The 15,084-nt window shown below is 43.1% G+C and overlaps 1 protein-coding gene across 9 annotated transcripts in view; it reads left to right on the top strand.

Annotated features, from left to right (window-relative positions):
- The window catches only part of LOC138764965 (F-actin-monooxygenase mical1-like), a 155,857-nt gene that overhangs the window by 90,527 nt on the left and 50,246 nt on the right, over positions 1-15,084 (top strand). For 6 of the 9 annotated variants that reach the window (XM_069941477.1, XM_069941478.1, XM_069941483.1 and 3 more), the window contains 5 exons: positions 1,872-2,019; positions 9,033-9,223; positions 9,311-9,420; positions 12,454-12,525; positions 13,585-13,719. In XM_069941477.1, the coding sequence (XP_069797578.1) occupies positions 1,872-2,019; positions 9,033-9,223; positions 9,311-9,420; positions 12,454-12,525; positions 13,585-13,719 (656 nt within the window). The remainder of the gene's footprint in view (positions 1-1,871; positions 2,020-9,032; positions 9,224-9,310; positions 9,421-12,453; positions 12,526-13,584; positions 13,720-15,084) is intronic. The other 3 variants (XM_069941484.1, XM_069941481.1, XM_069941482.1) reach the window with 2 other exon arrangements.

Below are 15,084 nucleotides of genomic sequence, written 5' to 3'. Positions count from 1 at the left end.
GACTCATATGGAATATTATTACATACATCATATAAATATTTTAAAATTACAGATTCTCATATGGTTGCTCAAATCTCTCCCACCTCCACTGCTAACATTAAAAAAAAACACAATTGTCCAAAGAAGGGGTGTTTGAGCCTTCATTAATGAGTCCATATCTTGATCTTCAGGAATTCAACACTATTAAATCTAACTATATTATTTAAACCTTTTTGGGGAAGTTAATTGTATCCTTAAGCCAGTATGATTCAAATAACAAACACATCATATTTCTATCTTGGGTTACAAGTTATCTTTTCCAGGGGGCACAATTTTGCATTTCCATATTCCAGTGAGTAGTAAGTAGGGGGGAATTGGACTTCCATGTAACAGCTACATATTTCCTGGCTAGTGCACTCCCCACAAACCGGATTTGATATTTTGATAGTTTTGTGGCAATAACCATAAGTTGCTCAATAAATATAGAGTTCTGGTTCCAATGGAAAATCCACTTCTGTAATATTTGTCAAAATTTCTGCCATGTCATACCAAAAGGATCTTACTGTCACACATAACCAGGTTGAATGTATAAATGTTCCAACTTCTATACCACACCTAAAACACGAGTCTGGAATTTCAGATTTTAAACCGTGTAATTTTTGTGGTTTAAGGTATAATTGGTGCATAAAATTGTATTGTACCAATCTATATCTGACATTAATAAATGATGTTATATCAGAGCACAATTTTGACCAATAATATTCTTGAATCCTTTTCCCCAAGTCCGTCTCCCACCTTTCCCTTGATTTGTGCAAAGCCCGGTTTCGGGTTATTGCAATAGGAAATGCATCTTCGATATACATTTACTCGTGATCCCTTTCAAAGAAGAGACCCCACATCACTACACGTCGGCAGGGTCATGGCTGGTCCTAAACTACTCATCGGCAGGGTCATGGCTGGTCCTAAACTACACATCGGCAGGGACATGGCTGGTCCTAAACTACCTCTTAAGAAAGATCTTGATTGAAGAGAGCAGAAGAAAGTTCAATTTGACAAATCATATCTATTTTTTAGCTGTTCAAATGTCATAAATTGTCCTTGTTCATAACAATCCTCGATACACTTGATCCCTTTACAGTGCCAATTGTTGGTGAGGTTGTATAAGACATTGGTGAGGTCAGATTTGGAGTATTGTGTGCAGTTCTGGTTGCCAAACTACAGGAAGGATATCAGTAAGATTGAGAGAGTGCAGAGAAGATTTACTTGGATGCTGCTGGGTCTTCAGGAGTTGAGTTATAGGGAAAGATTAAACAGGTTAGGACCTTATTCCTTGAAGTGTCGAAGAATGAGGGGAGATTTGAAGGAGGTTTACTAAATTCAGAGAGGTTTAGACAGAATAAAAGTGAGTAGGCTTTTTCCGCTTAGATTAGGAGAGATAAATGCAAGAGGACATGGATGAAAGGGGAAAGGTTTAAGGGAAACATTAGGGGGAACTTTTTCAGTCTGAGTAGTAGGAATGTGGAACGAATTGTTGTCTGACGTAAATGTGGGCTCACTCTTAAGTTTTAAAAAATAAAGTGGATAGATACATGGATGGGAGAGTCTGGAGGGTTATGGAATGGGTGCAGGTCAGTGGGACTCACAGTATGATGTTTTTGGCACAGACTAGCAGGGCCGAATGGCCTGTTTTCTGTGCTGAAGTGTTCTATGGTTCAAAGTCTTTGTGGATGAGCATAGATTAATGCATAGTGAACGATGAGAGATTGACCATCAGTGTAAGATATGGGTGAGGGTTTGTTGTTTTATAGTGAGCTTCAGGATACACTGGATTGCAGATGCGCAGCCCCTTTCTCTGACTTTCTGCTGAGGATGATTAATGCCCCCTGTTGCAGACTCTGTGGCGGAATATGAGGAGCTCGTCAGCTGGTTCCAAGAGCACACAGAAGGGTACAGAAATGTGAAGGTAGTTGACCTGACAACATCCTGGAAGAGTGGTCTGGCATTGTGTGCACTCATTCATCATTTTCACCCTGACCTTGTGTGAGTTCCAGTAAATTATTATGTAATAGTTACAGCAATATTTTTAAGATTGAGAGCACTTGGAAGTGTAAAAGTTTGATCTTCTAGACTGGAGATTGCTGTTGAAATGGCCGTTGTTTCTTAAAAAAAAATCACTAAATGGATAAGGTGGTCATTAATCTCATTGCTATTTTTTGGATTTTGCTTGAGAGTAATTGGCTGATATGCCTGGCAATTTGCTTTTATTACCTCTGTAAATGTACTTCAAACACATTACATTGATGCATGACAACATTACACAGAAAGGCAATGGAAATTCTTGCCTCAGCATGTATGTTTTTGAGTGCAGGTATTTATAATTGTGTGTTAATTACGTATCACCGATCTGGCCCACATCCTTGTGGTTCGTTTTCATTTTATACGAGTGGCATCCCACACTACTGTGCAGACTGACATTTAATGAATTACCAGCTAAATTGTGTTTGGCGTGTTGGCGAGAGAATAAGTGCTGGTGATGTTTGTGATGCGAATGAATAAAAAATGAGGAGGAGCTGGGAACAACTCTGATAAATAGCAACATTTTCTTGCTGAAACGAGAATTATTGTATCATCTAGACCACCGAAGGAGGCAAGCTGCCTGTCGTGCATGTCATTAGAATCACGGATTTGGGTCTGTGTTTTTACACTAGTCCCACTTTATCTTCTCCGCATTCCAATTGATTCCCACCGCATTCTACCTCTCCACCTCACTATATAGGGATCATATACAATGACCAATTAATCTACCAACCCACATGCCTTTGGAATGCAGTAAGGGACTGGAGCACTCCAAGAAACCCACATGGTCACAGGAAGAATGTGTTCCCTGACAGCCCTGGAGATCAGGATTGAATGTGTGCCATTGGAACTGTGAGGCAGTCGCTCAGTTAGCTGCACTACTGTACTGCTCTTCTTGTACCAGAGTCCTGCATTTCTTTGGAATCTGTCTAAAACAGCAACGTTTGGACACAGATATATTTCTTTTGACTGCCTCGCCATCAAAGGGAGAGAATGTCAAGGGCGACACAGTTAGTGCAACGCTCTTACAGTGACTGCATCCTTGGTTCGAATCTGGCGCTGTCAAGAATTTGTACATTCTCCCCATGTCTGCGTGGGTTTCGTCTGGGTGTTCCAGTTTCCTCCCATTGTTCAAAACGTACCGGGGTTGCAGGTCAATTGGATGTAATTGGGCAGCAAAGGGACGAGGGCTGAAATGGCTTGTTACTATGTTGTATGTGTACTGGCACTACAACTCCCAGAGGCATCGAACCACGTGCGATACGCCAATCCTCCGGCCCTACGCCCCTCTCTAATGACTTTTGAAAAATCACTATCAGCGCCTCTGGTGTTTCTTCCCTGACTTCCCTGAAGGTCCTGGGAAAAATCCCATTTGGGCCCGGAGACTTATCCACCTTTATATGCTTCAAAAGCTCTAATACCCCCTCTTTCCTAATCCCTACATTTTCTATAATTACCCCTTTTGCTTCCCTTATCCTGCACAACTCAATATCCTTCTCCCTAGTGAAAACCGAAGAAAAGAACTTGTTCAATATCTCCCCCATCTCATTTGGCTCCTCCCACAGTTGTCCGCTCTGATTCTCTAAAGGACCACTCTCCTTTTGCTATTTATATATTTGTAAAAATCCTTCAGATTTATTTTCACCCCACCTCGTACCTTTTCGCTTTCCTAATTTCTTTCTTAAGGTTCTTTTTGCAATCAATGTCTTTTCCAAACATCTCATTTACACCTTGTTTCTTATATTTAATGTAGGCCTCACTTTTTATTCGAACCAAATTTCTAATATCCCTTGAAAGCCATGGCTCTCTCGAACTTTTGGCTCTGCCTTTTATCCTAACAGGAACATAAAGATTCTGTACCCTCAAAATCGCACCTTTAAAAGACCTCCAATTCTCTGCATCTTTCCCATAAAAAAATATCATCCCAATCCACTCCTCACAAATCCTTTCTCACCTCTTCAAATCTGGCTTTTCCCCACTCAAAAATCTCAATCTTTGGACCAGACCTATCCCTTTCCATAATTATATTGAAACTAATGGTACTGTGATCACTGGATCCAAAGTGCTCCCCAACACATTCCTCTGTCACCTGGCCTATCACATTCCCCAAGAGTAGATCTATCACTGCCCCTTCTCTAGTCAGTACCTGAACGTATTGCTGCAAAAAACTATCCTGCACACATTTTCAAATTTTAATCCATCCAGCCCTTTCACAGAATTTGTTTCCTAATCTATATTAGGAAAATTAAAATCCCCTACTAACACAACCTTGTGCTTATTACAAATATCTGCTATTTCCTTACAAATTTGCTCCTCTATTTCTCGCTCCGCGCTAGATGGTCTATAATACCACCCTATAAGTGTAACCTCCTTTTCCATTTCTCAATTCCACCCATACCGCCTCCCTTGAGGAGCCCTTCAATCTATCTCACCTAAGCACTGCTGTAATATTTTCCCTGACAAGCAATACCACACTCCCCCCCCCCTTGTCCCTCCAATTCTATCACACCTAAAGTAGTGAAATCCAGGAATATTTAGCTGCCAGTCAAACCCTCCTGCAACCACAACTCACAAATCGTTACCACGTCATACTGCCAAGTGTCTATCTACAACTTCAGCTTGTTCACCTGCCTTACAATACCCCTATCATTAAAGTTTACCTCATGTTTTCCCAGTCTCAGATAGCTTCTTTGAATCTTGCTTCCCTTCAGATTGAAAGAGACACTCCTGACATTGGCATTCTTCACAAGGCAGCTCTTAAATCACTGGACTGCTCATTCACATTCCTAAATAATCGGCCTGTGTCCCACCGAGTAAGACATTGTGCCTTTGAGAAATTTTAGTGATTTGGGTAGTGTTTGGTTGGAAGTTGGGTTATGACAGTCTCTTCCCTGTGAAGGTCCTGAATCTTTTGCAATGAAAACCAAATCGATGTTTATGCTTGCAAAAAAAAAAAACCCACCAAACTGCTGGAGGATCCGAGTGGGTCAGGCAGCATCTAAGGAGGAAGACAGGATGCATTTTGGTTCCACAGATTTTCTTCCATCAATACTGCTTGTCTGCTAAATTCCTCCAGCTGTTTCTTTATTTAAGATTCCAGATTCTCTCTCCTGCGTCTCCAAGATTTTTGCATGCCCATTTTTAGATAATTTCACATTTTGTTACCTCAAATCAAATCAAATCAAATCAAATAGCTTTTTATTGTCATTGTACAAGTTATACAACGAGATTTATGACAGAAGGCAATCGAACAACTGAAAAGTGGCAAAGCAGCAGGTATGGATGGAATCCCCCCAGAAGTCTGGAAGGCTGGCGGCAAAACTCTGCATGCCAAACTGCATGAGTTTTTCAAGCTTTGTTGGGACCAAGGTAAACTGCCTCAGGATCTTCGTGATGCCACCATCATCACCCTGTACAAAAACAAAGGCGAGAAATCAGACTGCTCAAACTACAGGGGAATCACGTTGCTCTCCATTGCAGGCAAAATCTTCGCTAGGATTCTACTAAATAGAATAATACCTAGTGTCGCTGAGAATATTCTCCCAGAATCACAGTGCGGCTTTCGCGCAAACAGAGGAACCACTGACATGGTCTTTGCCCTCAGACAGCTCCAAGAAAAGTGCAGAGAACAAAACAAAGGACTCTACATCACCTTTGTTGACCTCACCAAAGCCTTCGACACCGTGAGCAGGAAAGGGCTTTGGCAAATACTAGAGCGCATCGGATGTCCCCCAAAGTTCCTCAACATGATTATCCAACTGCACGAAAACCAACAAGGTCGGGTCAGATACAGCAATGAGCTCTCTGAACCCTTCTCCATTAACAATGGCGTGAAGCAAGGCTGTGTTCTCGCACCAACCCTCTTTTCAATCTTCTTCAGCATGATGCTGAACCAAGCCATGAAAGACCCCAACAATGAAGACGCTGTTTACATCCGGTACCGCACGGATGGCAGTCTCTTCAATCTGAGGCGCCTGCAAGCTCACACCAAGACACAAGAGAAACTTGTCCGTGAACTACTCTTTGCAGATGATGCCGCTTTAGTTGCCCATTCAGAGCCAGCTCTTCAGCGCTTGACGTCCTGCTTTGCGGAAACTGCCAAAATGTTTGGCCTGGAAGTCAGCCTGAAGAAAACGGAGGTCCTCCATCAGCCAGCTCCCCACCATGACTACCAGCCCCCCCACATCTCCATCGGGCACACAAAACTCAAAACGGTCAACCAGTTTACCTATCTCGGCTGCACCATTTCATCAGATGCAAGGATCGACAATGAGATAGACAACAGACTCGCCAAGGCAAATAGCGCCTTTGGAAGACTTCACAAAAGAGTCTGGAAAAACAACCAACTGAAAAACCTCACAAAGATAAGCGTATACAGAGCCGTTGTCATACCCACACTCCTGTTCGGCTCCGAATCATGGGTCCTCTACCGGCACCACCTACGGCTCCTAGAACGCTTCCACCAGCGTTGTCTCCGCTCCATCCTCAACATCTATTGGAGCGCTCACACCCCTAACGTCGAGGTACTCGAGATGGCAGAGGTCGACAGCATCGAGTCCACGCTGCTGAAGATCCAGCTGCGCTGGATGGGTCACGTCTCCAGAATGGAGGACCATCGCCTTCCCAAGATCGTATTATATGGCGAGCTCTCCACTGGCCACCGTGACAGAGGTGCACCAAAGAAAAGGTACAAGGACTGCCTAAAGAAATCTCTTGGTGCCTGCCACATTGACCACCGCCAGTGGGCTGATAACGCCTCAAACCGTGCATCTTGGCGCCTCACAGTTTGGCGGGCAGCAGCCTCCTTTGAAGAAGACCGCAGAGCCCACCTCACTGACAAAAGGCAAAGGAGGAAAAACCCAACACCCAACCCCAACCAACCAATTTTCCCTTGCAACCGCTGCAATCGTGTCTGCCTGTCCCGCATCGGACTTGTCAGCCACAAACGAGCTTGCAGCTGACGTGGACTTTTTACCCCCTCCATAAATCTTCGTCCGCGAAGCCAAGCCAAAGAAAAAGAAGACAAGGTTACCAATGCAGCGACGCAACCACAGGCAGCACCACAGAAGTTAAATAAAAAATTTAATTTACAGTGCCGTATATGTCCTTTATGTGAATGGAGGGGGGGTGTCGGCTGTATGTATAATAGATGTAGAGGACAGAGAGGGGAATTTGTGGATATGTGTGTTCAGTGTAGTGACAGCCTGGGGGAAAAAGCTGTTTCTGAGTCTGTTTGTTCTTGTCTTGATTGACCTGTAGCGTCTGCCAGAGGGTAGTAGGTCAGTGTAAGTAACTGTACCTTTCTTACTGATACTGTTGTCTTACTAACATTAACTGATTAACCTGTGGTTTCTAGGCACTCTCTCCCATGCTCTTAACACTAGCTTGCGCCATCTTGTACCAGCTCTCTTTCAGTTCTGGCTTTATATAAAGTATGGTTTCAAGGCAATGGTTATTTAAAATGAGAGAAAGAGGACAGTATTTTTTAACCAAAATTAGACTTTATTTACAAAAGGAAAACCATTCAACGTCTCTTCCCTCCCATTGCTTCCTATCTATACATTCCCATCGCTGTCTCTTTGGCTTGGCTTCGCAGACGAAGATTTATGGAGGGGGTAAATGTCCATGTCAGCTGCAGGCTCGATTGTGGCTGACAAGTCCGATGCGGGACAGGCAGACACGGTTGCAGCGGTTGCAGGGGAAAATTGGTTGGTTGGGGTTGGGTGTTGGGTTTTTCCTCCTTTGTCTTTTGTCAGTGAGGTGGGCTCTGCGGTCTTCTTCAAAGGAGGTTGCTGCCCGCCGAACTGTGAGGCGCCAAGATGCACAGTTTGAGGCGATATCAGCCCACTGGCGGTGGTCAATGTGGCAGGCACCAAGAGATTTCTTTAGGCAGTCCTTGTACCTCTTCTTTGGTGCACCTCTGTCACGGTGGCCAGTGGAGAGCTCGCCATATAACACGATCTTGGGAAGGCGAAGGTCCTCCATTCTGGAGACGTGACCCACCCAGCGCAGCTGGATCTTCAGCAGCATGGACTTGATGCTGTCGGCCTCTGCCATCTTGAGTACTTCGATGTTAGGGATGAAGTCGCTCCAATGAATGTTGAGGATGGAGCGGAGACAACGCTGGTGGAAGCGTTCTAAGAGCTGTAGGTGATGCCGGTAGAGGACCCATGATTTGGAGCCGAACAGGAGTGTGGGTATGACAATGGCTCTGTATACGCTTATCTTTGTGAGGTTTTTCAGTTGGTTGTTTTTCCAGACTCTTTTGTGTAGTCTTCCAAAGGCGCTATTTGCCTTGGCGAGTCTGTTGTCTATCTCGTTGTCGATCCTTGCATCTGATGAAATGGTGCAGCCGAGATAGGTAAACTGGTTGACCGTTTTGAGTTTTGTGTGCCCGATGGAGATGTGGGGGGGCTGGTAGTCATGGTGGGGAGCTGGCTGATGGAGGACCTCCGTTTTCTTGAGGCTGACTTCCAGGCCAAACATTTTGGCAGTTTCCGCAAAACAGGGCGTCAAGCGCTGAAGAGCTGGCTCTGAATGGGCAACTAAAGCGGCATCGTCTGCAAACTTGTAGTGCGCAGAGGACCAGGAGATGGCTTTGTGGAAGAGGTGAAAATGGATAGTTGTCTGGAATGTTGTTAGTTGCAGCTAACCTGTCTGGGTGGGGGGTTCCAATATCCATTTCTCAGTAAGTCACAGCAATCATTCAAAAGTCTACTCTATAGTTATAATAATTGTTTCAAAGTATCCAATATCTTAACCCTATTACACGTATATACCGCACCTTCATTTCATGATATTGTCCACCAATACCACAGCATTCCAGCATGGACATCTCCTCCTGCTGAAAGACCAACAAGTTTTGGGCAGACCAAAGTGCGTCTTTCACCGACCGAGTTAATGGTCTTCCAGCAATTCTGGATGTTTGACTTAAGATAATTATTATTGTTCTACTAAACTATCTTTTTATTCTGCAGAAACTTTGAAAGTTTGAAAGAGGAATCTGTAGCTGAAAACAACCAACTAGCCTTTAACATTGCAGAAAGTGAGTTTGGAATCTCACCGATAATGACCGGGAGAGAGATGGCTGCTCTATCCTGTCCTGACAAACTCAGCATGGTTATGTATCTGACCCAATTCAATGAGTTCTTCAAGAATTTATCTCCAGGTGGGTTTTGTGGAGAATTTCAGTGCCTTCTTAATGATGCTACATCTGGCAGGTGAAGCACAAAAGCTCTACTATTGTCCATTTCAGGACAACAAGACTCGAATAAAAAGAAGACGATAAACTTGGCGTCCGCTAAGTCAGCCCTCTTGTTCCTAGGCACGCTACGGAAAAATGTGGCCAACAAACGAAGCTCACTGGTAATTTAAAGTGTTGCACTTGTCGAGTCTTTTGACTCAAGAAGCTGTTCAAGGACATGTGCAGGAATTGTTAATTGTGCTACAGAATTGTCATTTTCTGATTCTTCCTGTTGGTGGGTGGATAAATCTTGCCCTCCCCTTGACCTTGTGCTCCAGGTTTGCATCACCTCTAACTTTCCTTTGGTACGGAGAATAGCTCAACGCTTTTACAGTGTCAGCGATCCAGATTTGGATCCTGTGCTGTCTGTAACAAGTTTGGGCATTCTCCCCATGACTTGCCTGGGTTTCCTCCAGGTGCTCCCGTTTCCTCCCACCATCCATAAATATATATCTGGGGTTTGGAGGTTAATTGGTGTATTTGGGCAGCATAAAGCTCATGGGCTTGAGGGGCCTCTTATTATGTTGTATCACTTTTTTTTTGAAAAGAGAAGGTCCCTGTAAGTTCAGACCTTGTGACTGGTTACCTATGTGACTGTGATCTCAGTGTTAGCTCCACCAACAGAAAAGGTTGAAGCAAATTTGCTACTTGGGTGACACTTTTTGTTTTTTCCAGTGGCCAGAGTGAATAAAATGAAGGAAACTGGACAAAGAAGGCTACAGAACTGTTGCCTCACAGCTCTCGTTCCCTGGTTCTTATTTTTAATTTGGACATACGGCATGGTAACAGGTCCTTTCGCCTACAAATCCATACCGCCCAATTACACTCAATTGACCTACAAACCCCGCCCCCCCCACCCCGCCTTCCTTCCCCATACATTTTTTGAACAGTGGGAGGAAACCAGAGCACTCAGAGGAAACTCATGCAGACACAGGGAGAATGTAAAACCTCTGCACAGATGCCACGGGATTCGAATCCCCAGTCCTGATCGCGTCATGCTAACTGCCTCACTGACTGTGCCATGCCAGCCAGATCTCATCTTCGGCGCTGTCTGCATGTGACCACAATGGCTTCCTCCAGGTTCTCCGGTTTCCTTCCATATCCCAAAGATGTGCTGATTAATTGATTATTTAAATTGCCCAAAGTCTGTATGTGAGCGATGGGAATCAGAGTGGGGGAAGAGCAGAATAAGGAAAAGGTATCAATATAGGGATTAGAGTGAATGTATGCTTAATGGATGGCATAGATTTGGTGGGCAATGGGGCTGTTTTAGTGCTCTGACTCTGTGACAATCCTCCTAAGAGTTGGCCTTGTGAGTTACCTTTGGAGTGCCTCCAATGCCAGTCTATCCTTTACTAAATAAGAGATCCAAATCTTCAGAGTAATTGAGGGGTGACCTCATCAGTACCCTGTATAAATGTAACAATGACTGCCTCCTGTCAGAGATATTCTCTGTATGGAAGGAAGTACTGCTACCCCAAAAAAAACCATACCAATACGATGCCAGTTTTGTCATTATCTCGACCTTCTTAAGTCTGAATGATGACTTCTTGAAAATTATTGCGTCAACCTAGTTCTCTTCTGGTGTGTGACAGAATAAAATTTCTTGTAAGTCCATGAGTCCATGAATTCTTTGAATTGGAGGCAAGCACAGTCTTGTGGATGAACATTGATGATACTGCACGTATTTTCTAGTTTGAGGAAATTGGAATCTACATTGGAGTTCCATTACCCACATCCTTCGTGGTCTGCACTGGACTGCACTTTATATATAGTTTACTAATATTTTAGAACAAGATATTCAAACCTTTAATGAACAGTCTTGATGTCCTTAAGTCCATGTTCCACCGATCATGAGAAAAGGATTTGGCACACCTTTGTGTTAAAATGGGAAGATAGAACAAATGCTTTCACATTAGAACATCTTTAATGTAATGAAGTGTCTAAGGTGTGGCACACACCAGTTAAGTATTTGATTTCTGGTAACCCAGCAGGTTTAGGGAGTAACAGAGAGATGGGGAGATTCAACGATTTCAGACCTTGGGTGCTGGAAAACTGAAGACAGCAGGCAATAGAAGGAGTATTAAACTGAAGATGCAAAGGATATGTGTCCCTCGTTATTACACAGATGATCAGTTGAAGACAGCTTGCCCTCACCTCAGCTACACAAGCTGAGCATCAGCTCTGCAATTGCTCAGTTACCACCCACTTGGCTGGCCATGGATGTACATGTGGATTTGATTACAACTTCCTTTCCCTGGACACTGACTCCTTTCTTGCTGACAGTAGTCTAAAATCAAGCTGCATATTTGCTACCCTGATTAATTATTGACTCGTAGGTGAATTTTGGATTATATTTTTGTGCCACCTGTAAGCGGTAGCTTTGACCAACCTCTTTTCTGCTGCTAGACCATTCACCCATTTCTTTGTTAACTCTGGAATTATTCCAATCAAGTTGGGTTTCTTCATTCTACCCTCATAAATGTAAAGCAGCCCACCCATTCCTGAACATATCTTAAAGTTACTACTGTTTGCCCATTGCTCTTGAGTGCACCAACTCGTATTCGGTCACAGTTAACCAATGCCTCAATTTGGAAAAAAATATCCCAAAATGTCAAGCCCTAGAATTCCCTTCCTAAATCTCTCTCCCTCTCGGTCATCTTTCAAGAGGTTCCTTAAGCTTCTCCTTAATGGTCAAACCTTTGTTCATTGACCTAATATCTGCACAGGTCAAATTTTACATTTACGTTTAGTGGGGCAGGGATAATGTTGTAGTTAGCACAATGCTATTACAGAGCCAGTGACCTGTGCTCAAATCCGACGCTGTCTGTAGGGAGTTTGTACCTTCTTCCCATCCCTGCGTGGGTTTCCTCTGGCTGCCCTAGTTTCCTCCCACTTGCCAAAGACTTGTGGGGTTAATGGATTAATTGGTCACTTAGGTATATTTGAGCAGCATGGGTTCGTGTGCCAGAGGGCCTGTTACTGTGCTCTAGCTCCAAATTAAATTAAACATTGTAATATTTTGCCAAGTGTCTTGGAATGATTTAAGAGGTTGTAATGTTTTCTAAGTGTTTCATGATGCAAAATGAACATGAAGGAAGGAACTTGATGTTTTGGAGTGTGCAAGTCTTCTGACATTCTGATTTGTCTTCTAGAAAAAAACAGATTTTGACAATGAATCCGAGAAAAAGCAACAGAAGGTCAGGTTCTGCTGTGAGTTTTATCCGGTAATGAATTATTTCAGAAATAATCTGATCAATGCAACAAAATGTAACTTGAGAAAAATGATTGAAAATCAAGAACCTGGAAATCTGCATCATGTTAGAAATGCTCAGCTGGTCAGACTCTTGATGTTGAAGGAGAAATAGGAGAAAGTCGAAGGTCAATGACCTTTTGGATATTTGTCTCTCTCCACATGCTGCAGAGAATTTCCAACATTTCCTACTTTTATTTCAGAGATAGGTAATAAATGGGTTAAAATATGCATTATTTCCAGTATTATTATAACCATATAACAATTACAGTATGGAAACAGGCCATCTCAGCCCCTCAAGTCTGCACTGATCTAAGGGATCTCCTCTAGTCCCACCTACCCGCTCCCTGCCCATAACCCTCCAATCCCCTCACATCCATGCATTCATCCAACCTTCTCTTAAATGACAAAACTGACCCTGCTGCCAACCACCTCTTCTGGAAGGTCATTCCACTCAGCCACCACTCTCTTAGTGAAGAAGCTTCCTCTCAAGTTACTTCTAAACTTTTGCCCCCTAACACTTAACTTATGACCCCTCGTTCCAATCTCACCTACCCTCAAAGAGAAAAGCCTATTCACATCTACTCTATCTATCCCCCTCATAATTTTAAATACATCTATCAAATCCCCCCTCAACCTTCTACGCTCCAATGAATAAAGACCCAGTCTACTCAACCTTACTGGTACGTATTAATATATTATTATAAATGTGTGGACGTAAACTTTCATTGCTTGTGTAAAATGGTTCAAAATGAAAGAACTTTTAATTCTATTTTATTGTCCTATATTTTAAATGGGCTACAGAGTTGGTGTCAGCTGTATTATGCAAAAGTGTTGACTCAGTCGTATCTACCCCATCATGTATGCATGCATCTCTTTGTGAGTGGTCTTGAAGATGCTGTGTCATTCATATTTCAACCAAGCAAGGTTCAATTAGTGAATTCTCAAGTTGCAAACAATGTTGAATTCTCAAAACAGGAACTTTCTACATGGTTTAAGCTGTCCAAACTGACAGAATTTAATTTGCATTTAGAAAGAGGCTGAACAAGGGAGGTTAATGACGGACGATCAGGATAGGTTTTTGGTTGGGCAAACAGCGGAACATTCGCCATGGATTGAGAGCAGAGAGGAACAGAAAGAGAATCCGAAGAAGTTTATTGAGATACAGGTTAGGGTCTTTGCCTCCATATTGTTTTGGATATGGTCCTAGAGTTCTGGAATGTATTACTTATTTATTCTCAAACAGAAACTGCATTGTACCTCATGAAATAATAGTTTTTTACAGTAATGGCAAATGATGATTGCTCCATAACAGCTGAACTGGCTCTCTGAAAAATATATCCAACTAGTTCCATTTACTTCTTGTTCTCTTTCTCCTTCAAATCTCCACCCTTAGCCTTGGAAAAATAATGCCATAAGATGTAGGAGCTGAAGTAGGCCATTTGGCCTGATGAGTCCGCTCCGCCATTCCATCATGAGCTGAACCATTCTCCCACTCCCTTGCCTTCTCCACATAACCTTTGATACCCTGATCATTTGGATTGCTGTCAATCTCAGCATTTAATACATCTAAAGACCTGGGCTCCACAGCCACCTATAGCAGCAAGTTCCAGAGGTTCACGACTCTGTGGCTAAAGAAATACTTTTGCATCTCTGTTTTAAATGGGAATCCTTCAATCCTGAAGTTGTCCCCTCTTGTTCTTGACTCCCCTGCCATAGGAAACAATTTTGCTACATCTACTCTGTTCAGACCTTTCAACATTTGAAGTGCTTCTATGTGGTTCCCCCTCATTAAAAACATAGAACGTGGAACATTACAGCACAGAACAGGCCCTTCGGCCTATGATGTTGTGCTGACCTACCAAAAAATAACCCAAACCCTCCCTACCTCATAACCCTATATTTCTTTCATCCATGAGCCTGTTTAAGTGTCTCTTAAATGCCCCTATTGTTCTAGCCTCCACCACCACCCCTGAGAGTGCATTCCAGGCACCCACAACTGTCTAAAAATTGAAAAAACACCCTTGATGTCACCCCTTAACTTTCCATTTTGTACACAATTCCTCTGGTGTTTGCTGTTCCTGCCTTGGAAAAATGGCATTGACTGACCACCTTATCTATGCATCTCAAAATCTTGTAGACCTCTATTAAGTCACCCGTCATCCTTCTTCACTCCAAAGCGAAAAGTCCCAACCCAATCCAGGCAACATCTTGGTAAATCTCCTCTGCACCCTTTCCATAGCTTCCACATTCTTACTGAAATGAGATGACCAGAACTGATATCATTATTTTAAGTATGGTCTCGCCAGAGATTTATAGAGCTGCAATATTACCTCATGACTCCTGAACTCAACTCACTGAATAAAGAAGCCCAGCTTCCTATAGGCCTTCTTAACTCTCCTTTCAACCTTCATGGCAACCTTGAGAGATGTATGGATTTGGACCCCAAGGTCCCTGTGTTCATCCACACTCCTAAGGTTTGACGTTCCAAAATGCATCAACTCACACTTCTCCGGATGGAACTCCATCTGCC

Source organism: Narcine bancroftii, chromosome 5 (assembly GCF_036971445.1).
Source record: "Narcine bancroftii isolate sNarBan1 chromosome 5, sNarBan1.hap1, whole genome shotgun sequence".
In the NCBI taxonomy this organism is placed as follows: Eukaryota; Metazoa; Chordata; class Chondrichthyes; order Torpediniformes; family Narcinidae; genus Narcine; species Narcine bancroftii.
The sequence above is the reverse complement of the archived record's forward strand: the minus strand, read 5'-3'. Positions and strand labels throughout refer to the sequence as shown.